The sequence below is a fragment of the Dipteris shenzhenensis genome, chromosome 2 (genome assembly GCF_047967505.1).
Source record: "Dipteris shenzhenensis isolate YYH24624 ecotype China chromosome 2, Dip_SZ_1.0, whole genome shotgun sequence".
In the NCBI taxonomy this organism is placed as follows: Eukaryota; Viridiplantae; Streptophyta; class Polypodiopsida; order Gleicheniales; family Dipteridaceae; genus Dipteris; species Dipteris shenzhenensis.
Window position 1 is genome coordinate 58,217,283 of NC_141597.1, and position 26,824 is coordinate 58,244,106.

Sequence of the window (26,824 nt, forward strand, 5' to 3'; positions counted from 1 at the left end):
AAATTTTAAGCCACAAAGAAAGTAAGGAATGGAGAGGAAAGGATGGATCATTGTGAGGAGATGCAGAGAAGATGAATTTTAAAGAATTCCACAATCGAGGAAAGAAGACTGATGTGACCAAACTTGGAAAGGATATTCTGGTTGATGAGGCATGCACAAAGTATTCGGGGAGATTCGACAAGTTAGGTTCGAAAAGATGAAGGATATTAGGAGGCTTTATTCATTTTTTGCATCAACGTTAAAGAAGGGCATCGATGTGGGCCAACAAGCCGAGGTAAGGAGAGAACATACTCATCACAAAGGGGCACAAAACACAAGAGACAAAGAGGAGTAGATCAGTCCACGATTCAATGATGGGCTTTTTTTCGCTCTAGCATTGAAATACCGTCACACCTTTCATATAGTGTGGATTTTCTGTAGGGTTAGAAATACTATTGCTGCTCCAAGTTAGTATTTTGACCTTCAATTGGCGCTTTGTATGGGCATGAAAAAAGTTTATCGACTGTTATTCAAAGTGCTTGGGCTTGATTCTGATTATGCAACTGCTTCATGTGTGTGTGTGTGTGTGTGTGTGTGTGTGTGAGAGAGAGAGAGAGAGAGAGAGAGAGAGAGAGAAGTTTGTGTAAGGTTGGGTGGGGATTGGGGGGGGGATGATTTTTTTATCCATCTTGCTGAATCATTGAGTACACTGTGCATAGACCGAAACCATGCGGTGGCTGCGGTGGAACGGGTCTTGAAACTTTTAATTTTATTCTTGAAATTAAGGAAATTGAAGATCCCACATGCGGAACGGGTCTCTAACCCGTCGTAGGACCGGTTAGGCAATCTAAAGAGAAAGATGAACAAGAGAGGTGAAGAGGCCGGGTGTGGTCCCTTGTTGATTCTCTTCTCTCTCTCTCTTTCTCTCTCAAAGCATAGCTTATGTCATTGCTTGTCACCACGACATTTTTACTTTTCTCTCTCAATCTCAAAGCATATCTTATTTCACACGACATTTCCTTCTCACCCGTTCTGCATGCTTATGCACATCGGTTGTTCTGATGTAATTCATCCAGTTATTGCTTTCTCTTGCTGGCCAAACACAGTTCCAAGAATTCTTGCTTCAATTTCATGGAAGCTGCGTTTTGATGAAGAAGATTGATTGATTCAATGGTGCTACAAATAGATAAATGTAGGAATTCCTCATATCTTTCCCATTGACTAGAGTCTTTACGTGCTTGTTGGCCAACAGCCTTGTATGATTGAAAGAAAGCATTTCAATTGGATCACAAAAAAACGACAATACTTGTTGCTAGTGATGAAAGCAATCTTTTGTGTGGGTTTTGTTTCTTGATCAAAGTGTGTGAAGGCAATTGGAGTGTATATTCATATCTATAAGATGCTTTTCAATTGTTTTATATTGTTTGATTGTAAAGTTTCATATGAATATATATGGCATTATTTATTTCTTTGTCCTTGTGCTAGTTTATGTGGAGGCTGTCGCAAGCCAAATGGCACATGATCCATGTTACGAGAAGATCAGCAAGGCGCATCGTCGTGCAAGCTGCCTATTCATAGATGTATAAGCCTTCTGCTTAAAAGCAATGTTTCTTAATGGTTGTTTGACATGCTTGTAATATTCAACGAGCAATAGAATATCACTGTTGCATATATGCAATGTTATTAATAAAGTCACTTTCTCTCGATTGTCACTATGGACTACAAAGTCTCTTTTCTATGTCCTACATTTTATGTCCATTGTAATGCATAAGTGTTTTGAGAGGTTAGAATGTGTGACGCCAATTAAGTTTCCTGTTGCTCGTTCTTACCACTTAGGTTTCCCCTTGCTCGTTCTTGACATGGCTCGTTCTCCCTTGCTCGTTGTTTGGGATACCTCAAGGAATACACTTTCAGAATGTGCATACACTTCCACAATCCTGGGAATACACTTTCAGAGTGTGTATACACTTCCACAATCCCCTTCTGCCAATTGCCATGAAGGAAGGTTGTGCACCAGATGTACTAACAGCTTCATTTTGTTTCTTGCACTAAAGCCTACTCCATGGAGTAACAGTCTCATCTTGAAGAGAAACCCAGTCCAGAACATCTTGAGATTCCGAACAGTTCTGAAGTGCTATACTATGGTCAGAAACAGGGGAAATCAGCGGCTGTCTTGAATTTTCGTGATGTCCTTTGAATTGTAAATGAGGCAATTTAGACAATCGTTTTATTTCAGTTACAATAGGTTCAGGCAAGTTAGTCCAGGCAGCTGCTGCTCTGTCATAGGGGCCCCAAGAACCTTCCGTGTTGCCAGCACACTCACTCGATGGTGAGGAAGTATCAGTAACAGATTCTGCAAACCGCCTAGAAAATAGAGAACCAGCCTCCACGAGCAGATTTCTAACTGCATTTGAGTATTGTTCTGGATAAAAACGAAAATGACCTGAATTTGAACATCCATAAGTAAGAGAAATAACACCTTACAGAAATTCAAAAGTAAGCATTCATATTGCATTCACAGACAACAAACATCCATGACCTTGGAGTAGACAAAACTCCGGTTTTGCTTGTCATTCACAAAATTTAATGATCATTTCCATTCAGAACTTGAACATATCTCTTTTGCAAAAAAGAGGGATACACAGCTTCTAACAAATACAAGATAAACAAACAAAATTACATCTGTGAGACACGGGAGCTTGCTTTCTCAGGATACAAAAATCATTCGCAACCAGACCAAAACAAATAATATGAAATGAAGATTATGTAAGCAAAAACCTTACCTACATGCTCTGATTCTTTCCATGAAATTATCTTCACGTCCCCACCAAGTTTTTGAAGATTTGATGCAAAAATGTGGACAGTCTCCACAGGAGCTAGCTTATCATTCTCTGAACATAGAAAAATTATGGGGCCAATCTTCTGCAGTTTAGATGATCAAAGTGAGTTCTCAGTCATTATCATAGGGTGCAAAACAATTGAGCCTCGTTACACATTTGCATTGTTGGAGGCACCACTGGGTTTCTAACCCATTGCTATCTCTAACTAAAACTCTGAGACTAAAAGCAAAAAGGAAAATAAGTAAGACCAACTCAATCTAGCAACACCTCACATGCATTAGTATACAATAGCTGTCTTGTTCTGAGAAATTTGAATAAGAAACTGAACTTACGAGTTGCATCATTTTAAGGTGCATGCAATAAATATAACCTTACGTAGTATACAAGAATTGATACCTGAAAATGAAATGCAACAAGAGGGGAGAACCTTGAAGAACCTCATGGCACAACTATAAAAATAATTTGGTTCTCTGAATGTAAAGCTGTACCTTTTACCATGCTTCTCTTCCATGATGGGATGTAAGGGGGGATGGTTGGCTGCCGGCGGCTGTGGAAGGGGAAGGGAGGAGGGGGGAGGAGGGCTAGAATGATGCCATGTGGCAGCTTTGGGGTATTATCCCATAAGCAAAGTAGTATAACAGTCTGCCCTAATTTCTATAAAAGGCATGGCTGCCTCATTTGTCCTCAGCTTATGATCACTACACCGTTTTAATGCCAAATTGGATTCTAACAGCAAGAACTCCTAGCTCCAGCTGAATTCAAAACGGAATTAACTTTTCATGTTCTTGTGCAGCCCCTCACAAGTCCTGTTGTAAGTCCAGCCCCTGACTTAAGTCCTCTTTCTCTCTCCCCAATTGTAAAGGTATCTCCCCAATATTTCAACATTGTACTTTCTGCTTATTTCAGCAACTGCACTCCCTGCTCTAAATGAATGGACCTAGTCTAGGTAAGTTCAGATTCCAGTTCTACCCTAGGGCTTAAATAGAACTAGTCAAGAACTGCATAACTAGACTAAGTTAGTTGGAGTTAGCCACAGTCCAGTTCTATTCACTTTCTGGGATCTCGATTTTGCCTCCACGATGACGGCCCATATGGTGAAGATATGGAATGCTACCTCCGGAAACCCACCTGTCCCAAAGCTCACTGCCCATGCCCCTCAGTGTAAGAGCTGATCTCTCTCTCCCTCTCTAGTACCGATCCATAGAACTTGGCCAATGTCTGGCCAAGCATGAGGGTGCGATAGTTCCCTATGTCCATGGGGTCCCCTGCATTGAGTATCGGCACAATGGTGGTGCTACTCCAAGTAGGGGGAAGACGTGGCATATTGCGTGGTTGACCATCTGCGCTAAGATCGAAGCCAAAACCTCATGCCCATGTGCAAAGAGCTTAGTCCACAGCCCCTCGTGGTCCTAGGCTCTCTCATTGTGGAGCCCTCAAAGGTGTCCCCAAGCCCGTTCATGTGTGAGGTGAGATCTCATCTTGCGGCACTTGTCATCATACCATGGGCTCTGGGGCATCTTCCCAACTAGCAAGCGTGCACTGGATCAAGTTGTAGGGAAAGATTTGACGGTGGCATCCTGTACCACTCATACTAGAGTGTCTGATACATGAGCGAGGTCTGCATCATCCCCAATGGAGGTGAGTAGCTCGTGAGATAATTAACTCATATAGACCGTATTAAGAGCATGATGGATCTCGTCCTGTAGCCAGTGTGGTGACCAATATGCTGAGTGGTCAGTGCAAGTAGGGAGGGAGGGACAACGAGATCGTGTACATGAGATGCAATGCAAACATTGGAGAGCCCATCAAATAATTCACTATGCTTGTACTCTCTCCATGTGGGAAACAAATGAGGTCTCTAGATAGTGGCTCTCTGTGCTCGTACCCTCTCCATGTGGGAAACAAATGAGGTCTCTAGATAGCGGCCCCCTGTGAAGGCCATTATAAATTGTCAAATTAGGCACTGCTCCCATTGAAAAATGAGATTTATGGCGACTTTCACCAACCAAAGCATATCAGATGCGCACGATACTTTGCACGCATCTCAAGATAGGTGGGATTGACATGCGCGAAATGTATCGTGCCCATCGGGTGTGAGCATGTTCGAATAACACACTTGAGATTGTTAGAATATGAAGCCAAGTTGAGTCAGTTTGGTGTGTTCTAGTATGAGTTCTAGTCTAGTGTGTCCTATGGATGCCATGTGTCACATTGGGAGTTATCCCATATGCATAGGTATTCATATGTGTGTGTGTGCTCTTATATAAGAGTTGTACTTGTCTAGTGTCAAATCAATCAAGTATCAAGGTACAAGCTCTTTGGTCTACATGTGAGTACTCTAATTTTTGTTCATTGCTCGTCATTTCATTTCCATTTCATTATGTCTCCTTTTGAGTATCACTTCCTCTCTCCATAGCCTACCCTCTCTCTCTCCCTCTCTCCACCATGTTCCTTCATGTGGTATTAGAGCCACCTCTCCTACCTTTCGTCTTTCCTTCACCTAGCTCAACCTAGAGGATGAGGGAGGCCCGCAAATGGAAGCTACCCTCTCCCTCCAAGGTAGAGCTGCCCTCCCCTTTCCTTAGCCTCTCCATTGAAGTCCAATGCTGCTCCAGCCCGCCATCACTTTGATCTTGTACTCAAACCGTCTCTTCAGTGATTGCCGCACCTTCTCTTTGCTGGTCCAGCCTTTTGGAGAGCTTTTGGATGAGTTTCATCGCGAGAATCGCTTGCTGAAACAAGAAAACAGCTTTTCGATTGGGTGGTTTTGATCAAGTCCAAATTTTCTTTCATATCTGCAGTCACTACAGCAGGGCGCCTCATCATGGTGCAAAAGCCCCTTCAAAATCAGCTCCCATCCTCAAAACCACCGCTGATATTGCCAATACCACCTCCGATTTTAGGGTTCCAGCCATCTTTTTTGACGTTTTCTGGTTTAGAACTGGTCGCCCTATTGAGGAGAAGCTTATCCAATACTCACAGCAAGTTCCCAGGTTCATTTTGTGCTAAAATCTGTGAAAAACTGTCAAAACTGTGATTTTTTACCTAAAAATCGACTTTTGCAATTTCAGCCCAAAATTTCAGTATTTTTTGGAGATTTTGGCATATTTAGCCTCTGATGCACTAGGGCTTACAGTTCTGCATGTTTCTGAGAAAATATCAGAAGCCCTAATTTCAAAAATTAGGGCTTTTCTGATTCTTTGATTCCTACAGTTGTATTACAGCCTCCTCTATGTAAAACTCTTGAGGCTTGCCAAGAAATTTTGTAAAATCGTCACTATTTTGTAACATTTGTTCGGGGACATTGTAAAATCAAGTGAAGTTACTCGACATTTGTAACTCCTTCCGGCACATTGAGAGTCATGACGTGATCTCCCTTGGTAGCTGCTCCTATGGCCTTCATCCACACATCATTCGAGGGCATTCTCGCCTGGTTCTTCACCGACATACCTCTTTGCATCAAGATGTGCACACTCTTGTGCGGTAGATACTTTGGGCTCATGGGTTCTCTGCCCTTGCTATGCATAAAATGAATGAAATCTTTTAAATTTTTTATATGGTTGAGTTAAAGGTTCTCTGCCTTGAGTAGTCCCTCTAAAATGAATGTTTGGAGCGTCAATAAAGGTCCTCTGCCTTGGATTGTCCTCCTAAAATGATGTATTTTCTCTTATATGTTTGGAGTGCGACTCCATGTTCCTAGTTAGTCCCTGGATTCAAGAGGGGGATGTATTGTAGGAGCCATGTATTGGCATTGATAGGGTCTAGTTATCAGGCCTAGCATATGAGTTTCAGGATGTTGGTGCATTGGTCTTCTAGACCTCTGAGTTGTTCATGCATCCATGCTGAGACATGATCCTCTGAGTCATGTTTGGGACTTAAAGCCATGTGAGTGCTCAGTCCGACCTCTGAACCATGCTCAGACTTCAGCCTCTGAGTTGGCATGGGAGCCATGTCTAGTTCAGACATTGCACAGTTTAGTAGTCCTATCATTGTCATGTTCTGTCCTTGGTTCCGTTCCAGTAGTCTCTCACCTTGCCTTCATGGGGGGATGTTAGAATATGAAGCCAAGTTGAGTCAGTTTGGTGTGTTCTAGTATGAGTTCTAGTTTAGTGTGTCCTATGGATGCCATGTGTCACATTGGGAGTTATCCCATATGCATAGGTGTTCATATGTGTGTGTGTGCTCTTATATAAGAGTTGTACTTGTCTAGTGTCAAATCAATCAAGTATCAAGGTACAAGCTCTTTGGTCTACATGTGAGTACTCTAATTTTTGTTCATTGCTCGTCATTTCATTTCCATTTCATTATGTCTCCTTTTAAGTATCACTTCCTCTCTCCGTAGCCTACCCTCTCTCTCTCCCTCTCTCCACCATGTTTCTTCAGAGATACTATTTTTTGACGGTTGTACATAACACTTCGTGAAAAACAGAGTTTTGTGACGACTTTGAGCATCCAAAGCATATTTGATGGGCACAATATTTTGAACGTGCCTACACATAGGTGGGATTCACACACATACCTAGATGAATCCAGGAACATTCCCAAACTCATCCTCTAAAAACACAACATAGTGCAGTTTCAATCTCATGATAGTCACTCACAAGGTTGAAAACCATTAACTCCATCATGCATAGCAGGGACTAGCTACTATGACATCCCCACTGACGTCATCAGCGCCCAACAGTGGGTGTAGACCATAGTATAAAAATATGCTCTCACACATACAAATCCACACACCCACACATACTTGAGCATCCATTTATACAAAGTCTTCGTGCATAATATCATGCCCATAGGGGATGTGCACATTCGAACAACACACCTCAAATGCTATTTTTTGACGGTTGTGAGGACACTTGGTGAAAAACAGGATAAGTGACGACGACCATCCAAAGCATTACCCATGGACATGATACTTTGCATGCATCTCAATGTAGGTGGTGTTGACACGCATTCAAAGTATTGTGCCCATTAGATATGTGCACGTTTGAATAACATACCTCAGTTACTTTTTTTTGACAATAGGTGCCGGCCATATTCTGTGACCTATGGTGCATCTTCCAAGTGCCTCTCTATACCAAGCTCTGCTGGATCTATCTCTGGTACTTTAAGGGAGTCAGCTCCGAAGTCAAGAAATCCAACTAGGCTACTCCTTGTACGTGCATTGAAGTCACCTAAGAGGAGAATCTCCTTCTACTTAGAGAATTCCGAGATATCCCCATATATCGTCTCATATGAGCTGTCCCTCTGTGGAGACCTCATGCGCATACAATGATGTGTCCAAGGGGAAGTAGCATACTGCAATGAAGATCGGCTGTGTGTCAAGTACTTAAACTTGTATGCACATGCGGCGTGCATGCTCCTAGTATTGCCCTTCCCCTTTGGTGATTTTCTTTGTAAAATCAGCATGCTTACCCTACATGGTGGCCTGCAAAGATGCCAAAGCTTTTTTGAGTTTTTGATTCTTCCATTGCCTTGGATGACTGTCCCAGTGCTCCTTGCTATCTCTTAGTTGTTGTAATTCGGTCCCAATAGCTTGCTTTTGGTCTTTAAGGCTGGCCTTTTCTGATTCCCATGCTGCTCTCTCCTTTTCCCATTCATCCCTCTTGCTCTTCTCCTTCCGCCATTCGCTTGCATCCGTCCACCCTGCTTCTTTATCTCAGCCAATACTTTGTCTACATGTGCTTTCTCATTGAGCAATGCCAGATTGGTGGCTTCCAGGCTATCAACCTTACAAAGCTTAGGAAGGTGGGAGACAAGCTCAGAAATACCTTTGGGTGGTTCCCCCACTGTGTAGGTGTTCATGGCAGATTCCAAGGATTGCTTTCGCCATATGTCTTCCACACATCCTCGTGTAGGCATTGCTCCAAATAATTCTGCAATTCCCTGCTATTTTGAGTGTGGTAAGTTTCCTTTCCCCACTTAACATGCCAGGCATACTGTGTTCACTGTTTGTTTGTTGTTTCTTCTCACATCTTTGAGTGTGTGTGTATGTGGGTGTAGAGAGAGAGAGAGAGAGAGAGAGAGAGAGAGAGAATCTGAGCATGATGATTGATGTCTAGACACTGAAGTGACTGGTCCCATGTGGACAATAAAATCTGTAATCACATATGTATTAGATTTAGGATTTCAGACTATATGTGTTGTTATATTCTATAATTTTCGTATATTATGAATGTTTATAGGCGAAACTCCTCTTCTAGAAACATTTCTGGTGACTCTCGCTACCCTCCGTCTCTGTTTGCTAACAATACAGTCAGCCAATGAAGCTGACCAGTGCCCGCATGGCAGCTCCTCTCCATCCCCATGTGGACAATAAAATCTGTAGAATGCAAGTTTAAGTCCTCACATATGTATTAGATATAGGATTTCAGATCATGTGTTGTTATACTTGATAAGTTTCGTATATTATGAACATTTCTATCTTCTAGAAACGTTTCAGGTGACTCTCGCTTCAACAAGCAACCTCCAGTCTCTGTTTTCTAACAATACAGTCAGCCAATGAAGCTGACAGTGCCCACGTGGCAGCTCCTCTCCATCCTCTTCATTCCATCTTATGCTGTATGTCATCCTCCCCCATGTCCTCATATGGGGGCTAACAAGACTTGAACATAAATGAGATCTAGTATAATTTTTTAATGCAAACATCTGGGTCTAAACTACTTTGAATGTTAAATTGTGCAATCAATTGTGAGTTGGCACTCTCAAACTTTCTTTCGCTTTGTAACTCAGCCTTTCCATGTAATAGAAGGACATGTGAGCTACAGCTACAGATAAGTAGCAAACCAGCAGCCACAACCACAGAACTTCATCTCAAAAGGGGAACATTCTCATACCACTGAAGAATACAAAGTATGCCAAAGATCTATTCGCTGTAATCCAAATTGCCTGGCAAAAAGGGCATCCAAAGCTTTTCCTAATGCATAAGCTCCCCATGAAATGATTGCGATTGGCCTGCTTTGTTTGAAAGCAAGAACTTGGTGGCTCACAAACTTTGCACCAATATCACTGACAAAATCCACAGGGCTTGAGTCGAAAATCAGCCCTGCTAGAGACCTCCTGATCACCTCAAATTTTCCCTGCAGACATGATCAGCTTTAAGATTATCGATTCAGAGTCATTCTTCATGGTGTGCATTTGCATGTGCTCACATGCACACATGCATTTGGGTGAGAACAAGCAAGTGCAAATCAAGCAAGTGGATTCATTCAGCCACAAATAAACAGCCATTCAGTCCTTCTACACCAAACTGATTCCTTTTATGAATAAGGTTTCAATGAGAAACGTAAGATCAAAGCAGATATGGTCCTGCGTATAAAAAGTTGAGAAGAAGAGAGATCCAAATGGCTTGACGATCTTACCACATCATCATCCACTCCATCGCATGTGCCTAGCAGTATCTGTAAGGCCAAATATATAATTCAATTTAAAACATTAAGTGATCCACAGACCGATGTTTGTGCAAAGGATATGATCATAAAACTCAAGCTCTCTGATCTTGTTCAACGACATGAGTGTTTTTCTAAAACAACCATAACAACAATATGAAATCATCCATAAGAGCCTTCATTTTATAAATCAAACCTATAAACACACGAGTAGTTAGTTAAAAAACAATAACATGGAACTTCCGTCAGCTTTAGGTCTATGCTTTAATAAAGTAGTAACAATCTTTTGTAAAGACTAAGAACTTCAAAAGAAGGTAAGTTTGCTGCAAGTAAGAATGATGTTTTAGAAACATTTAAAACTATACAGCTCAAATCAAGCCTATTCACATCATCAAGCCATGGACAAATGTCATGTCCCATTTGCATCACCTTACAACAATTTTTTTTAACGTGATAATGAATTTAATTTGAAATTTCTGAAAAAATATACAAATGCATGCATGATCGTACGGATCTAATTTTGAAGATCACAGATGCGTACATCATACAATAAAAACACGCACTTGTTTACATACAAATATATACATTCTCTCAACACCCTTCACGTTTAACAGTGCTCAAGCAGTTCAGAACCTGCAAATGCTTTATAGATATTGGTGGCATCGACTTTCCACTGGTTGCACAAGTAGTAGTATTCTTCAGATAGAAGGCTAATTCACTTGAAACAATTTTCCTAAATCTATGGAGAACATGCAAATCTATGAAGAATGTGATGATTCTTGAGTGCCAGCAACAATAGCCGTACAGCTAAACAATGTGGGGAATGAAAGCACATCTTTAGTTCCTGGGTTCTGCCCATTCGTAGATTATCGCATTTCATAGAATACAGCTAACATCTATAAACATGCCGTCTTGGGTGCAAATCGAAGAAACTGATTATTTATAGGAGCACTACTTTCAAATGAGTGCGCTGCTGTGTCCACTTTGTTGAAGAAGATTTAAAGTTCTGAGGAGGAGAATAACTGCCAGATCCTGCACCTGGCTGCTCCCGCTGCCCCCCTCCCGCCATCTCCTCCTTCCCGCAGCCCCTTCCACCTCCTTTGCCTCGCTCCCCCTCGCCGCCTACTCCCTCGCGTCCTCCTCCGCTACCTCTCCGCCCCCCCTTCCCGTCTCCCCTCGCCTACCCTCCCCACCTCTCCCACATCATCTCCCCGCGCTCCCCCCCGCCTCCCCTCTCCACTTCCCCGCTCCCGCTGCTCCTCCCGCCTCCCCCGCTGCCCCTTCCCGCCTCCTTCTGCCGCCTCTACCACCTCCCCCCTCTGCCTCCTGCCATCCCCACCTCCTCCCCCCTCCGCCTTCTCCGCCTCCTCCCCCCCCCCGCTGGCTTCCTTCTCCCGCCTCCTCTTCGCCTCTTGCCCTCACCTTCTGTCTCTCCTCACCTTCTCGTCTCCCCCCCTCCTTCTCCACCTGCTGTCCTCCTTGCCTTCCTCTTTCCTCTTCCGTCCTTACCCCGCCTCGTCTCCGGCTCCCCCTCTGATTTTTTCTCCCCTTTCTCTCCTTCCTCCCTTTAGCGGGAGCATTTGCGCTTGTTAAGGCGAAAGAAAACCTCGGTGGCGACACTTGGTTTGGCCAGAGGGCTCTATGGCAGCACCCTCGAATCCCACGGCCGTTAAGGTTCTTCTTTCCCCAGCTGACAAGCAACAGGTACCGCAGGCAGTTCAGTCCCTCCAGGACAAGGCGCTTGTGGGCAGAATTGTAGGCCTCACGCCTATAAGGAGACAGGTGCGAGAGTCGATCCAGGCGAGCTTGGCATTAGAAGGAGACCACATTCAGGAGGTCACCATCTATGGACGAGGCGTTTTCCTCATCCAGCTGAGCTCCCCCGACACTGCCTCGACACTTGTGGAGCAGAGCCCCATCCTCCTCGGCCCACATCTTGTTTACCTCTTTTCTTGGTATCATGGGTTCACAGTGGAGGACATATTGAGTCTTTTGATGTGCTTGGGCTGTCACAAAACCAAGGGATGCACCTTTTCCACCATCGGACACACCTTTTGATGAAGAGTTTCTGACTCCTCACGCAAGGGACACACCCCATCGTGGAAAAAAGGACATCTTTTCGTGTGGGGACACCCCTTTTTAAAACAGGGTCACACCCCTTCATAAAAAGGTACACCTATTCCAAGGGTCACACCCCTTAGAATAGGCACACCCTTTGGCACCAAGCACCAACTACAAAAGGGTACCTAGAGGGCCTAAAAAGGGCAACCAGCCCTACACCCAAGGCCTAACCCTAGACTACTCAAGGGTTCTCCAAACCCACGTTTTAATTTTTTGGCAACCACCAACCAGCCAGGAAAAAAAGGGCGAAATCAAATCACAATTTCACGTCAGCCTTCTCCGCTCCAACAATGGCCGTACTGATTTCACCATTCCTCCTGCACTCAGGCCGCGAATGTTGACTGCATTGTTTGGAGAAGTTGCAGCGCCAGTTTCTCTCCTGCTCATCCCGCCATACCTGCCTGAAATCAGCAACATTTGCTGCCTATCTCCAATGACCAAACCAGCCTGGTTTCTCACGGGTTTTCTCACGCTACCTCTGCCCATAAACAGCCGCTGTTGCTGCTTATCCGATCACTCATAGACAGGCCAGACCTGCTCTCTGACAGTACGCAGCACAGCGCAGATTTCAACGCTGGAAAAGTGCGCCAGATTCCACACAGTCTGCCAACGCCCATCTCGCCAGGCACCTGTTTCTTGTTCACACATCCACGTGGACTTGCAAAGACAGCAACATGGACCTCCGGACAGAGATCTGCAGGTTTTTTCTACACACCTAATTGGCAGATCTAATCTATGCCAGGTGGATTCTTTCCATTCTATTTCTAAGGATTCTCTTTCATATTGTTATTTGCCGCTCATTATCAAATTACAGCAAATGAAAGCCTCCTCCTTAAAGCATGGAAACCCCTGGTAATGCCCCAGTCCCTTCAAGGACACCTCAGGCATCATCTATCACACACTATCATGTTCAGATTGCACAACCAGCCCATTTCGGAGCTTTTGCATCGTGGGTCTTCTGTGTCACGTGCCCTTCCAATGACTTGGACCACATCCTATACCTTCTGCGTGAGGCACCTCAATTACATTACTTCCACAGCACAGTCCAGGTTGTGTTTCACGAGACACATAGATACCCAGAACCCAATATTCCTCACGAGTTTGCTGTCCATCTTTGGAGAGATTTTTACGCCTCAGCTTCAGCATCTCCAGGGTACTCTCCACCTCCTTCAGCTCCCAGATATCCTCCTGCACAGGTTGTACCTTCCCCAAGACAATATTTACACTCTGAAGGTACTCCTCCTAGATATCCTCCACTCCCGGCAGCAGCTCTTTATCCCTTCTCAGATCCGTGGACTCTGCAACCTACCCCTGTACTCTCACGAGCAGTAACACCCACTTCGGCATCACTAGTGTTACCTCAGACAGGACCTCCTTTACCAGATTTCCACAGGTCGTTCCATCCTGCCTCGCCTGCCCCCTCCAACATGAGCAACCTCAGGGAGCAGCCCGGATCTTCTTCCAGGAATGGTACAAACTAGAGCACAGGTTCGTGCTCTTCTCACAAGGACCTCAAGTATGTCACAACGGTCGCGTGCAACCTCTCCGGAGATCAGTGACTCAAGTCCAAAAAAGACCCCTGAAGTCAACTTACAAGGCGAAGCACTGCTTCAACTTCAAATTTCCCAGCTTCAGGACAACATCTCTGACTTGGTCCAGAAAGTCTAACAACTCCAAGATTCTCGCAGTACCACACATACAGAGGATGACGTGACGCCACCGGACGACTATGTGGACTCGTTCCCACCTGAGGTAGAAAACACTGAACTCCGTGCCCTCTACTACTTACTCCAAGCTTCCAAAACTAAAAGACTTTACATTAAACTTCTGGAAGCCTACACTGGTCAACGAAATCGCTGAACAGTTGACCAATGGCTCGCAAAACTACGCATGTACTTTGATACTGTTGACCTCACTTAAGGCAAAAAGACTGCCTTGGCAGCCTCCCTCCTCAAGGATACAGCTTTCCTATGGTGGCAACGACGCTTAAAGGACGGCAAAAGTGTGTTAATTTGAGAACGTTTTGTACACATGCTCCATAAGCAGTTCATACCTGCCAATGCGGACTTCCAAGCACGTTCAACACTCAGACAATTGGAGCAAACACGCTCCCTGTCTTCCTACATCTCTCAATTCACCACATTGGTGCTGGAGATTGATGGTTTAACTGATGATGATTGCCTTCATGCTTTCATCTCAGACCTAAACCCCTCGTTACGCATTGATGTCCTCAAAGCAAACATCACCACCACAGCTAGCGCTATTGCTTACGCAGAGCGCATTACCGATTTCCAAAACACAGGGAAGCAGAGTGCTAATAGAACACAGAACTCTACTATGGCCAAAGGTGCTCGCCCTCAAGATAACCCCAAGTTTAGAAAAAACTCGGGTAATCAAGGTCAGCGACAGTCTCAAGGTCCCCACAAGTCTCAAAAATCGTATGCTGGATCCCAACAAAAGCACTCCTCCAAGGATCGCGCCTCTTCTTCTTCACAAAGTCATGACCGTCGTCCCCAACATAAAGGTGCAGCCACTGACAAGAAGAAGAACTCCAACACAAAAGGACTTTGTACCATCTGTACAGTCGACCATAGATGGTTCGATTGTCCCAAGCGACCAAAGCAAAATTCCAATATAAAACCTAGCACTTCCCAAACTGAAGATGCTACCCCAGCACAAGACAAGAAAGGCAAAGCTGTTCGAATGGCAAATACCATCCACATGAGCCTTGCCAGCAACCCCGAACCTTCCCTGGCCACTCAAGTACTTTGTGTCCAAGGATCGATTCGTGGAACAACGGTCACTGTCCTCATCGACAGTGGCTGCTCTCATAACTTCCTGGCTAGTTCTATGGTCGACAAACTTTAGTTGACCACCAGTCCTAGTCCCATGGACTATCAGATTGAACTCGCAAATGGAACTACCTTCCTGTGCAACACCAGGATCAAAAACTTATCTTTTCGCATCCAACATTATACGGACAAGTTGAACTTCGACATCATGCCTCTTTCTCGGTATGATGTCATACTTGGACAACAGTGGCTCTACGACTATGATCCATCAATTAGTTTTCGCAGCCATACTATCCAGTTTGTCCACCAGGGAAAACTTATTGAGCTAACTGGTTCTCGGGACTCTCCTTCAACCCCAGTTGCCTCTGCCCTACAAGTAAAGAAGTGGGTTCGTAAACGTCAAGTAAAGACTTCACTTCTGTTGGTTACGGTAGTAGAGGAGACACCAACAAAGGATCCTCTTGAATACCTCAACCAACCTTTTTTCCAGCCCTATCTGGATATTTTTCCACAGGAATTGCCAAAGCAATTACCACCTCGATGACCATTGGATCACCCAATCGAACTTATTCCTGACAGTAATCCACTGTCGAAACCTCCTTATCGGGTTTCTTACACTCAAAATGAAGAAATCCAAAGACAGGTGACCAAACTACTCGACAAAGGTCACATTCGGCCCAGTCGTAGCCCTTTCAGATCTCCTGTACTACTTGTGGAAAAAAAGAATAAGTCCATGCGCCTCTGCATCGACTACCGAGCCCTCAACAAGCTCACTATCAAAAACAAGTATCCATTGCCTCGCAACGATGACCTCTTCGATCAACTTCTACACGCAACACAATTCTCAAAGATTGATCTTCGTTCAGGTTATCATCAAATTCGCATACGAGATGGCGATGAGTACAAGACAGCTTTTCGAACAAAGTATGGATACTATGAATGTTTGGTCATGCCTTTTGAGTTAAACAATGCCCCGGCCACATTCATGACACTAATGAACGACATCTTCAGGCCTTTCCTCGATAAGTTCGTCATCGTTTACCTCGATGACATCCTCGTTTTCAGCAGATCCCTACATGAGCACAAACAACATCTTCACCAAGTTTTTGAAGTTCTCCGCGCAAATTCTCTCTACATCAACATTGAGAAGAGTGAGTTCTTCAAGACCCAACTCGAATATTTGGGACATGTTATCTCTGTGGATCCCAAGAAGGTCGAGGTAATCCGAAACTGGCCTACCCCTAAGAATGTTCATGATGTCCGCTCTTTTCTTGGATTGACAAACTTCTACCATAGAAAGGTCTATCAGTTTTCCAAAATCGCAGCTCCTATGTCTGAATTGTTGAAAAGCACAGCAGTTTTTCAGTGGCTTCCCGAAACAGAGTATAGTTTCCAACAACTCAAGCAAGCACTCACTACCACACCAATTATGGCTATTGCTGACCCAAACCTTCCATTTGAGGTCATGACCGACGCTTCCGACATTGCTACAGGAGCAATCTTGATGCAAGAAGGCAGAGTTATTGCTTTTGACAGCCATAAACATTCCGATATCCAAACCTGATACCCGGTTTATGATAAGGAGTTTCTTGCCATTGTACATGCTTATCGCTCTTGGAAACATTATCTCATGGGAGCCGACTCGGTGGTCAAGACAGACCATCACTCTCTAAAGTATATCTTTACTTAGCCAGTCATGAACGCTCGACAAGCATGCTAGGTTGAGTTTCTGGCCAACTTTCACATGACCATTGAGTACATTCCAGGACTATGCAATGTAGTTGCAGATGCTCTCAGCAGGTTAACTCTAGCTGATCAACTGGTTCAAGAAATGCAAGACATTCTACTCCAAGTCAGGGATCATATGCGAAAAGCACAAGAGCGTATCAACGGTCTACCAACAAACATAGACGTCACCTGGAATTTGACACTTGTGACATGTAGCCCCACATCGCTATAAGATGGTTAAGTTTGTGTTTCCTAAGTTGCGACCAAGATACTATGGACCTTTCCGGATCGTTAAGAAAAATTCACCTTTAAGTTACAGATTGGAATTACCACCATCATGGGGTAAAATCCATCCGACATTTCATATTTCTTGGCTAAAGACGTACATTCCAAGCGATGAAGCAATTCCTCCTGCAGGTGATTATGTCCCAGAAATCGAAGACGATTATGTTCTCCTTATTCCTGAGCGTATTTTGGACCATCAACAGCGATAGACTCGACATCGACTTATCACAGAATTCCTTGTTCTTTGGCGAGATCTGGACGACTTCGACTCTACTTGGCAATCTGATGAAGACTTACAGCAATACCCTGACATTTTACAGCAGTATTTTCAAAGTTTACCGTGATATTTTCTACATCAGTTCATTATCTCCACCAGGGTCTTATTTTGAGTGGGAGGGGATGTCACGATCTGTGACGTATTCCTTTCTCCATATCTTAGACTTATGGATGGTTTGATGAATGGACACTTGTGGAAGGGTATGCCCTTTTGACGAGACACTTCCTATGAGGCACAACCCTTCACAAGAGACATTCTATTGAAGAGACACTCCCATTGTAATGTACCCTCTCATCAAGGGTCACACCCTTCACAAGGGGTACACACCTCTTCATGCACATACACTTTGGAGTACACACCTTTTCATGTGTGACTCTTCACTCTCTATATAAGAGAGGCCCAACTGTATGGATGACACACTACAAACACTCAAGCAATACAAATATTACTTGTTCTCTGCTATTTCAGTCTCCTTTCTGTTCCTGAGCACATTTCTAAATATAGTAAATCTAGGATTTCTTACAGCCCCCTCCCCCCCCCTCTTATAGTCACCCTCACCACCCGCCCCCCTCCCTCTATCCACCGCGTCCCTACCGCTCCCTCTCCGACAGCCCCCCTCTCCACTTCAGCAGCAGGTTCTTCCGCTTCGACACCCCTACTAGGTGGCAGGGGAACGATGACGCCCCGTTTCGCTTTCTAAATATAGTAAATCTAGGATTTCTTACAGCCCCCTCCCCCCCCCTCAGCCCCCCCTCTTATAGTCACCCTCACCACCCGCCCCCTTCCCTCTATCCCCCGCGTCCCTACCGCTCCCTCTCCGACAACCCCCCTCTCCACTTCAGCAGCAGGTTCTTCCGCTTCGACACCCCTACCAGCTGGCAGGGGAACGATGACACCCCCTTTCGCTTCCTCATCGCAGCAGCAGGTCTGTTTGGGGAGGGATCCTAAGGAACGAAGCTCGTCTTCCCAATCAACGGCTCCCAACCTCAAGCCTGGGCGCCCCTTACCGCAGGACTTCTGGAGGTTAGGACCCTGGAACTATCTGGAGATTCCGGACTCTTATCCTCTACCATTGGAGGTAACGCTCATGGTCCTTCAGCCCCGAAAGGGGGGTTTGTTGATCAGTGCAGTGGGATCTCCGACACACCTCGTTTGGAGATTTCCGTCTGCCTCCACAGGGTTGGAGAAATGGTCCCCGGAGGTGTTCGATGCTATTTTGGGGAATCATATTACACTCGTGATGGATGAGTGGATGGGGCCACTTGGACTAGACCTTTGGTACGCCCATGGTGCGGAGGTGAACTTTCAATTGAGCTTCACGCGCAAGGAGCCGGTGTGTGGTTTGGCGACACGAGTTATCAGATTGCCACTGGAGGCAAAGGTGGAGCAGGCACACTTCTGACCCCTCCAGAAGTGTGCAGAGTTGTTCGAGCTGGAAGCCTCCTTCATGATGAAGTGGGCACAAAAAATTGGTATTGAGCCGGTATCCACACTAGTATGGCGTCGCACAGATACTGACTACTCGCCCTCTAAACCCCCGGCAAAATCATACAAATTAGTCTTTCTGGGACAGGCACCCACTCATAGGAGAGCCTTGTTCCCGACTCCCCCGTCCTCATGAGCTGGACCATAGTGTGTTGGAACGTACATGGGCTCCACGACCGTGTTCGTAGACAGCTGCAGTACCTGATACTCCGACAGGAGTTGCAGAGGGCAGTGGTAGGGCAGACAATGGACATCCTTATGATTCAAGAGCACATGTTTTCATTCAGACATCAGACGACGACATCACCTTCTCCCAAGGAGAGGTCCAGAGGAGTGGAGGGGTCTGCATCTCAGTCTCATAGACTTTGGCCCCAGAGGTCTACGATCAGGGCGAGCTCATTCCAGGATGCAGTTTGGATGGGAGTTCGGACAGGAGAGTCCAGGATCGGGATCCTGAACGTGTATGCCCCAGCGTGTAGACAGCACCGCTCGGCCTTTTGGAGGAGGCTTTCAGAGTGTCTTCCAGATGTAGACTAACAAAGCGTAGCAACTAGGAGCAGTTCATTTTCATGATTAGTGGCGGAAACCCGTGGAGAGAGCCAGATTTCAGCAGGACTCCTAGCAACCTTCTGTTCTCCTTTGGACAGAGGAGACACGATGGATTGCTAGAGAGACTAGGCCGTTTCTATTTTTGGGGACTAGGCATTACACAGAGGCGGATCTACCGAGATTCTGGCAAGTACCACGATGTCAGACCACTCTCCAGTGGTACTTCACTTGGATCAGCCCTGCCGAGGTCTTCCCCAGAAGGGAGTCCGCATTCAAGAGGACCTCCTGCAAGACGAGGAGATTCAGCAGGTCATGGCAGGGATTTGGGAGCAGTCAAAGACGGCACCGTGTGAGGGCTGGGCTGCATGGGTGGCCGATGCGATTCAAAGGAGCAGTGAGGAGCTGCAGGCTCACGGCCTTAGACGGAGGAGTACCCTTCAGAGCGTGAGCGGGCTTTGAGGAGAGACCTCGCCTCCATCTGAAAGGGAAGGTCAGAGGGAGAAGAACAACAGAGAGAAGGTGAGAGAGAGAGTGACACTCAAGATGCGGGTGTGAAGTGATGAGCCACACCACAAACTCATAGGTTTTATTAGGATTAGGTTTTCCCCCTATGACTGTCTTAAGACAGTCATAGGTGTCATATCTTTAATAAAGGGGTGGCAATGTGCCTTTACCCCAACAACCTCCCACCTAAAGGCCAATATGCCTAAAGGGGAGAAAAGAATAAAAATTACAGCAATATACAGTTACTGTATACAAGACCATAAAATAAGAGTGGTCTCATCCTAATCCCATGATGTGGCGGCAATGTGCAAACCGCTCTGTAGGCAAGCTCTTAGTGAGCAAATCTGCAGGATTATCATCAGTATGCACCTTCACAAGCTCAATTCGCTTGTCTTCCAGTACCTCCCTGATGAAATGATATTTCACATCTATGTGCTTGGTCTTCTTATGAAAGACCGGATTGGCTCTGATACCAGTTGAAAGGGAAGGTCAGAGGGAGAAGAACAACAGAGAGAAGGTGAGAGAGAGAGTGACACTCAAGATGCGGGTGTGAAGTGATGAGCCACACCACAAACTCATAGGTTTTATTAGGATTAGGTTTTCCCCCTATGACTGTCTTAAGATAGTCATAGGTGTCATATCTTTAATAAAGGGGTGGCAATGTGCCTTTACCCCAACACCATCGAGAGGCTTAGGGAGTAGGACCCAGTGTCTCAGTGGCTTAGTGACAGATTCGAGAGCGCTCGTCTCGAGCTCCAGGACACGGAGGTGCGGCAGGCTGAGTTCTCCTATCATTCCTCCCGGGACCGATGGGTGCAAGGGGACAGGATGACGAAGCAGTTCTTTCAGCCACTAGGCCCCGCTCGGTAGGCACACAGCTACAGCGTCTCCGGGACTTGCAGGGCATCATTCACACTCACCCGCAGGAGATTCTGGACATGACCACCGGTTTTTACAGCCAGCGCTTTCAGACGAAGAGGATGACCCCAGCTGGTCTTGTGGCCCGAGAGCTAGTTTGGGATCACGTTCCACTAGTAGTCTCGCAGGAGTTATGCAGCAGACTTGAGGAGCCTTTCACAGATGAGGAGCTCTGGGAAGCCCTCAAGGCTCTCCCAACCTAGAAGTGTCTGGGTGAGGATGGCTTGACTCCGGCCTTCTTCCGGAACTTCTGGGAGATTATCTCCACCCCTCTCCATCTAGCTTGCCAGGAGATTTTTGACACAAGCCTTCTCCCTCAGTCTTTAAGCAAGGGGTGGATTTGTTTGATCCCAAAAGGGGGAGATAGGTCAGACATCCGACAGTGGAGGCCGATCACTCTGCTTGATACTGCATACAAGATCCTCGCCAAGGTCTTGAGTTTAGGGTTACGGCCCCATCTTACCGACATCATCCATGACACACAGACTGGGTTTGTCCAGGAGCGTAGCATCGTGGACAACATCTTCACGTTCTGGGAGGCAGTGGATTAGTCCAGGGAGGAGTCACAGCCGTTGGCCATCCTTCTCTTGGACTTTGAAGGCCTACAACAGGGTGGAGTGGTCTTTCTTGGAGGGCACAATAAGGAGATTGGGTTTCTCAAACAGATGGGTCAAAGGAATTTCAGCGCTATATGCAGGGAGCTCTAGCCAAATGCTTATGGGCGGACACACAGGCGAGGCCTTTCCTCTCTCTCGCTTAGTCCGCCAGGGCTGCCCACTCTCTCCCTTCCTCTTCTTGTTTGTGGCATAGGCTTTGGGCTACTATTTGAGATCACAGGTGGCGGGTCTCACAGGGTTGAAGCTCCCAATCAGATAGGAGGAGCTACTTGACTCGGAGTTTGCAGACGACACGGCCTTGTATATTGAGGGCACCACAGCGAGTCTGGAGAGAGTCGGGGGCGCCCTTGCTATTTATTGTGATGCCTCGGGGGCACAGATCAACTGGACAAAATCTATAGGTTTCTTCACAGGCTTTGAGGAGACACAGGAGATCCGTAAGTGGGGGAGTGACTTTGGCTTTAGATGGATACCGCGGGGCCAAACAGCGAGATACCTTGGATGCCAGGTGGGTATTGACATTACAGCAGAGCAGCAGATTGCCCCAGTCCTTGAGAGTGTTCGACGCAAGCTTCTTTATTAAAGCTCGGCCAAACTCTCCTTAGCAGGTCACACCTTAGTGGCAAACCAAGTCCTTCTTGCCACGACCTGGTATATCGCCTCCTGCTAGTGCTTTCATAGAGGTTGCATTGGGCAGCTCCGACGGTTGGTACGGAACTTCCTTTGGGCAGGTTCAAATGGCATGAGGAACACTAGGGCCCGAGTAGCCTGGCAGACAGTGATCATGCCTCAGGCACTGGGAGACTTGAGTGTCATTGATCCGGAGATGTAGAGCAAGGCCCTTCTGGGCAAGTTGGTGGTTCGTGGCCTCACCCCAGGTGCAGAGCCTTGGAAGCTCCTCTTACAGCGAGGGCTTCTGAGAAACACCCCACGCACAAGGGGACATTGGCAGCCTTCACATTGATGGATCTTCTCAGAGGGCGGATGCAAAGAGGAGTTTGAGTGCCAGCCCCTTATGTGGCACCCAGAGATCAGAGATCAGGAGGGCCGTATGCTCGAACAACGGACTCACATTGGTTGGGCATAGTGGGACAGTGGTCCCGCAAGGTCTTTTGGCCGTTGGAGCAGACTACCTATGGAGACAGAGGCGAGGCTTGATGCCCTAGTGCATCTGCGAGGGGCAGGGCAGCGGATGGGCGAGATTGACTTAGCCATTCCGGAGTCCTGGTGGGAAGGACTTCACGTCTGGAGAGACAGCAGATGGTTGGGGCAGTTTTCCCGTACTGGTGTTCCCTTGCGGATGTCGATCCAGCGCGGCAGCATGCACCCCGGCTTCTTCCATGTAGGACCTGGAGGCCTACTTCAGCCACTCACTGAGAGTGATCCTGAGATGGATGGAAGTCTTGATGGGATACATTGGCAGATGATCAGAGTGGTGGGACGTTTGGGGAAGGAGTGGCACATTGACCCTCCCAGTATTTCAGAATAGGACACCTCTAGATGGCTAGAGGGTGCCTTTGGCTGTGGGAGGGTAGACCCCTGAGGGAGGTCCAGTGGGATCCGGGAGAGTGGTTCTAGCCCTCCAGGGGCGGCCTAGCTGAGCAAGTGGATGAGGTGCCCTTCTTTTCCTGCACCACACGGATTGGTAGGATGGCTTCAGATGGACTCGTCCAGGTGGACCCCTTCGAGGGAGAGACATTGGGTGACCCAAACAGTGCCCCCGGATGTGCGCTTCGGGTTTTGGACACGGTTGTGGTCCAGCTTGGGGCCGAGGAAGATGCCCATCGGACCATGGTTGGAGCAAATGCGAGTGGACAGGCAATGCCATTGTTGCTCCGATGGTGTCCTAGAGACTATCCCGCATTGCCTGTGGAGCTGTCGTAGCACAGTGAGGATCTGGATGGGAGCCCTCAGGATCATGACAGGTATGCAGAGTCTTCATAGAGACTACACCTAGGGGATGGTGGCTTGGTTGACAGAGGGAGGACACGCGTTTCAAATTGATGAGATCTCCCTAGCATACCGGATACAGGGTCAGAGCATCCAGAGGATCGCACTCCACGAGGCAGTCCCCCTTGACAGTCTAGCTCCTCCTAAGGAGAGATAGTAGCCAGCATCACGGCTTGGAACATTTGGGTGGCTCGCTGCAGTCTTGTGATGGGTGAGCACCCAGTTCCACGCGCGGCTACCCTAGTTAATACACTCTACGGTCCACCTGAGAGCGCGGGACTCCAGGCTCCAAGGCGACTATCGAGAGGCGTGCTCGTTTCTGCAAGGCTTGGCCTGCAGGTGTTTTCTACATCTTCACTCGACGAGGGATTCGCTGGCTGTATAGTCCCCCCACTTGGCTGTTAGCCCCAGTTCCAGAGATCCCCTAGGGGGTGAGCTGGGGTTTCTCAGGAACAGGTCGGTTTTTCTTTCAGCCTTTTCTGTTTTTTCTTTCAGCCTTTTCCGTTTTTTTCCATACTCAGCACCTTCGGAGCTGCTGTCTTGTATGAAATCTTTCAAGCATTAATAGAAGGTTCCTTTCTTTGGGGAAAAGAAAAAGTTATGAGGAGGACAAATCCCATTTAAGCACGAGCCATTTCAAGCTTATGCTCTCATAGCTGGGATTTGTACGTTCAAAACCGTGAACTAACTAATGCGAGTGTTTCCAAGTCAAATGAAGATTTAAGACGCAACAGTAGATGCATAACCATTTCTCAAGCGCGACGATATGGACAATATGCCCCCACTCCCTTTTTGCACGTGCCTCAAATAAGCGATGCCTTCCATGACCTCTGCATATATCTTCAAACGGATCTCTAACGGCTTTATCCTCCCCTCCATCGAAGCCCTACTCCCGATCCAGCCCCCTTTCAAACTACGGTGAAAGTTCATGGAGAAATCCCAAGTATGCTACGGTCTACGCACCATACAGTCGGGATTGTAGTGCGGTAAAAATGAGCAAATGACGAAGGGGAAATCAAACATATGACTCAGATTTAACCTGTATAATCTTGTAGAGGCAAGCTTTGTGCGCTCCGGAGAAAACGGCAAATACTACAGGACCGGGATGCTCTTCAAGCTCCTGCAAGCAAAACGAAAACGGCTTAGATTGACGCTCTTTTTACGTCGATAATTGGACCTTGCACGGGCTAAGCATCAAGATCAGAGAGAAGTGAAAAACAATTCTGAATTCCAACCTTGACCAGCTCATCCAAAACATTCAGAGCAAAAGTTGTAGCCCTGCTGGGGAACCACCTGAAATTATTTCTCGGTATCAGAACAGTGTTCGTGATCGAATGCCACACGTAACTATGAAGAACTGTGAGCAGATTGCTCAATTGGGGCTTGTACTGTACGAGCTACTCAGTATGAATAAGCTCGTCCTCTAATCCTAGAGCGCGCAAGAGGTGAAAAGCGCAGGAGGAAGAAGGGCTCACAGATTGAATACGTCCGGGTGGCAAACGAGGGAATCCCAACCGCAAGAATGGAAAAGGCGGGCATAAGGAGCCAAGTGCTTCCGTTTGCTGAGCATCCAGCCAAGCACCACCACGGTTCCAATGCGCTCCTGCTGCTCCTCCTCCTTGCTCCTGCGATTCCAGTACAAGAAACCGGGCCTGGAAACACCGGAAGCCATGCACAAGAAGAAGAAGAAGAAGAGGAGGAGGAGGAGGAGGAGGAGGAGGAGCACTTTCCTGGGTAAAAAGTCATCAGCCGAAAGTACGAGCACTTTCCTGGCCGCAGAGATCATCGATGCTGGGATCTGATCCGGACATACAGCTGAGGAAAGTCCTTCGAGCTAGGAGGATTCCGAGGACTTTCCAGTTGAATTTAATTCTCGGCCCTTTAGTTTAATTGCATCCGACTTAGTTCAGTATGTTTTATGCTCTGTGAATTAAATTGTGGGCTTGTTAGTTTAGTTAAATTATGTTTTTTGTGCTATTGTACTCTATGAGGGAGTTAGTTTAAAGGATATTCGTATTGCTATAAGTGGGGTGATGGAGGTTCCGTTTGACATCATTAAGACCCTATCTTCAAGGCTGTGCAAGGTGCTGTTGTTATGGCTATGAATCGGTCGGTGTAGCAGAGTAGTCCTAAGTCGAAGGAGAATGATTCTGTTCTAGGAATCACTGAGGAGCGGAGAGTTTTAGATGATATTGACTTTTTGATGTTTCATCCGCGTGGGGTGCAGCGTCGGTTTGCATTTTACTGTCTTTCTCAGTTTTGCATACGAAGTGGTAAGGAGTTGCATTCTGTTCTGAGGTCGGATTTCAATCACATGACAGCGATGAACTGGGAGAGTATGTCGAGTGAGTGTTTGGATTTTTATCTCTTTTTGTTGGTTGTATGTTGGTTACTTTGTGTGTATTCTAATTGCTCTAAACTTGTGCAAGTCTAATGAGCATCTCAGCAAGAATTACATGGAGAGCTCGACTCGATATCAGAAATCTGATTTCCGTCTTAGAGTTCAGGTTCACGAGGGAGATGTGGTTCGAACCTATTGTCATCTTGTGCGCCATCTTCCTGTGTTGCAGGATTATTCTCCAAATTCTAAGTATTTGTTCTTGCAGGTTGTAGAGAATTATGTTTTTGAGGTATGTGTTTTTTGTTTGTGCATTTTCTTTCTTGGTTTTTATGGGATTTTTGTTAAATGTGTTTTGTGTGCAGGTTTCGTTAAATGTGAACCGAGTTTTTGAGAAGAGCTTGAACAAGATGGTTCAGATGATGCTTTCTATTGTTTCTTGCGGTCAGGGTGAAAGCAAAACTAACAAGAGTGTGAGGGCATCAATTGTTACTCGACTTAGTTTGTGCCAGGTTCCTGATGATGTAGGTCGGCTATGGTCATAGAAGAGTCTCTTCTTACCGTAAGTATGATAAGAGAAATTCTTTAAAGATTGCAGCTATGCAATCAATTATCTCGAATCCTTATGATGAGAGTGGAAAGTTGAGGAGCTATCCAAAGGTGCTGGAGGAAAATATGAAGGTCCATTGTGAGAAAGTTGATGGTGTTGTGAGTTCAGATGTTGTGAAGGCTACACCAAGATTAGAAACCAAAGAATTAGGTGGGTTTGAGGTATTTTTGTGGTTTTTTTTTCCTTTTGTTTGCTTGCTAGCGTTTAATATTGTTTGTTGTTTTGTCCGCAGGTGGTTCGGGTGTTGAGCCTATTGTATATGATGGAGGGACTTTTGTTGTTGCTTTGGATGGTGGCATTAATTTGGCTTTTGTGACTTTTTCTGAATGCATTGTTTCTGCTGTTCCTATGTTGGTTGGTGGTCCTGAGTCGACGATCCCGTTCTTTAATGTGTGTGGAATTGCCAGTTTAGAACGATGCTGAAGTCCCTTCATCCTATGTTT

General features: G+C 46.2%; 1 protein-coding gene across 4 annotated transcripts; it reads right to left on the bottom strand.

Annotated features, from left to right (window-relative positions):
* Positions 1-1,640: 1,640 nt before the first annotated feature.
* On the bottom strand, positions 1,641-25,295 carry LOC147905049 (uncharacterized). Of its 4 annotated transcripts, none has more exons than XM_087389617.1 (7): positions 24,909-25,294; positions 24,669-24,726; positions 24,473-24,553; positions 10,181-10,219; positions 9,656-9,898; positions 2,763-2,901; positions 1,642-2,401 (listed from the first exon to the last, which is right to left on the bottom strand). In XM_087389617.1, exons 1-7 carry the CDS (start codon positions 25,217-25,219, stop codon positions 2,028-2,030), a joined length of 1,245 nt encoding a protein of 414 aa, XP_087245743.1. In that variant the 5' UTR covers positions 25,220-25,294; the 3' UTR covers positions 1,642-2,027. The 4 variants fall into 4 exon arrangements, with proteins under 4 accessions (XP_087245761.1, XP_087245743.1, XP_087245735.1 ...); XM_087389609.1 differs by having other exon boundaries at positions 1,645-2,422; positions 24,909-25,292; XM_087389625.1 differs by having other exon boundaries at positions 2,068-2,422; positions 2,767-2,901.
* Positions 25,296-26,824: the final 1,529 nt, after the last annotated feature.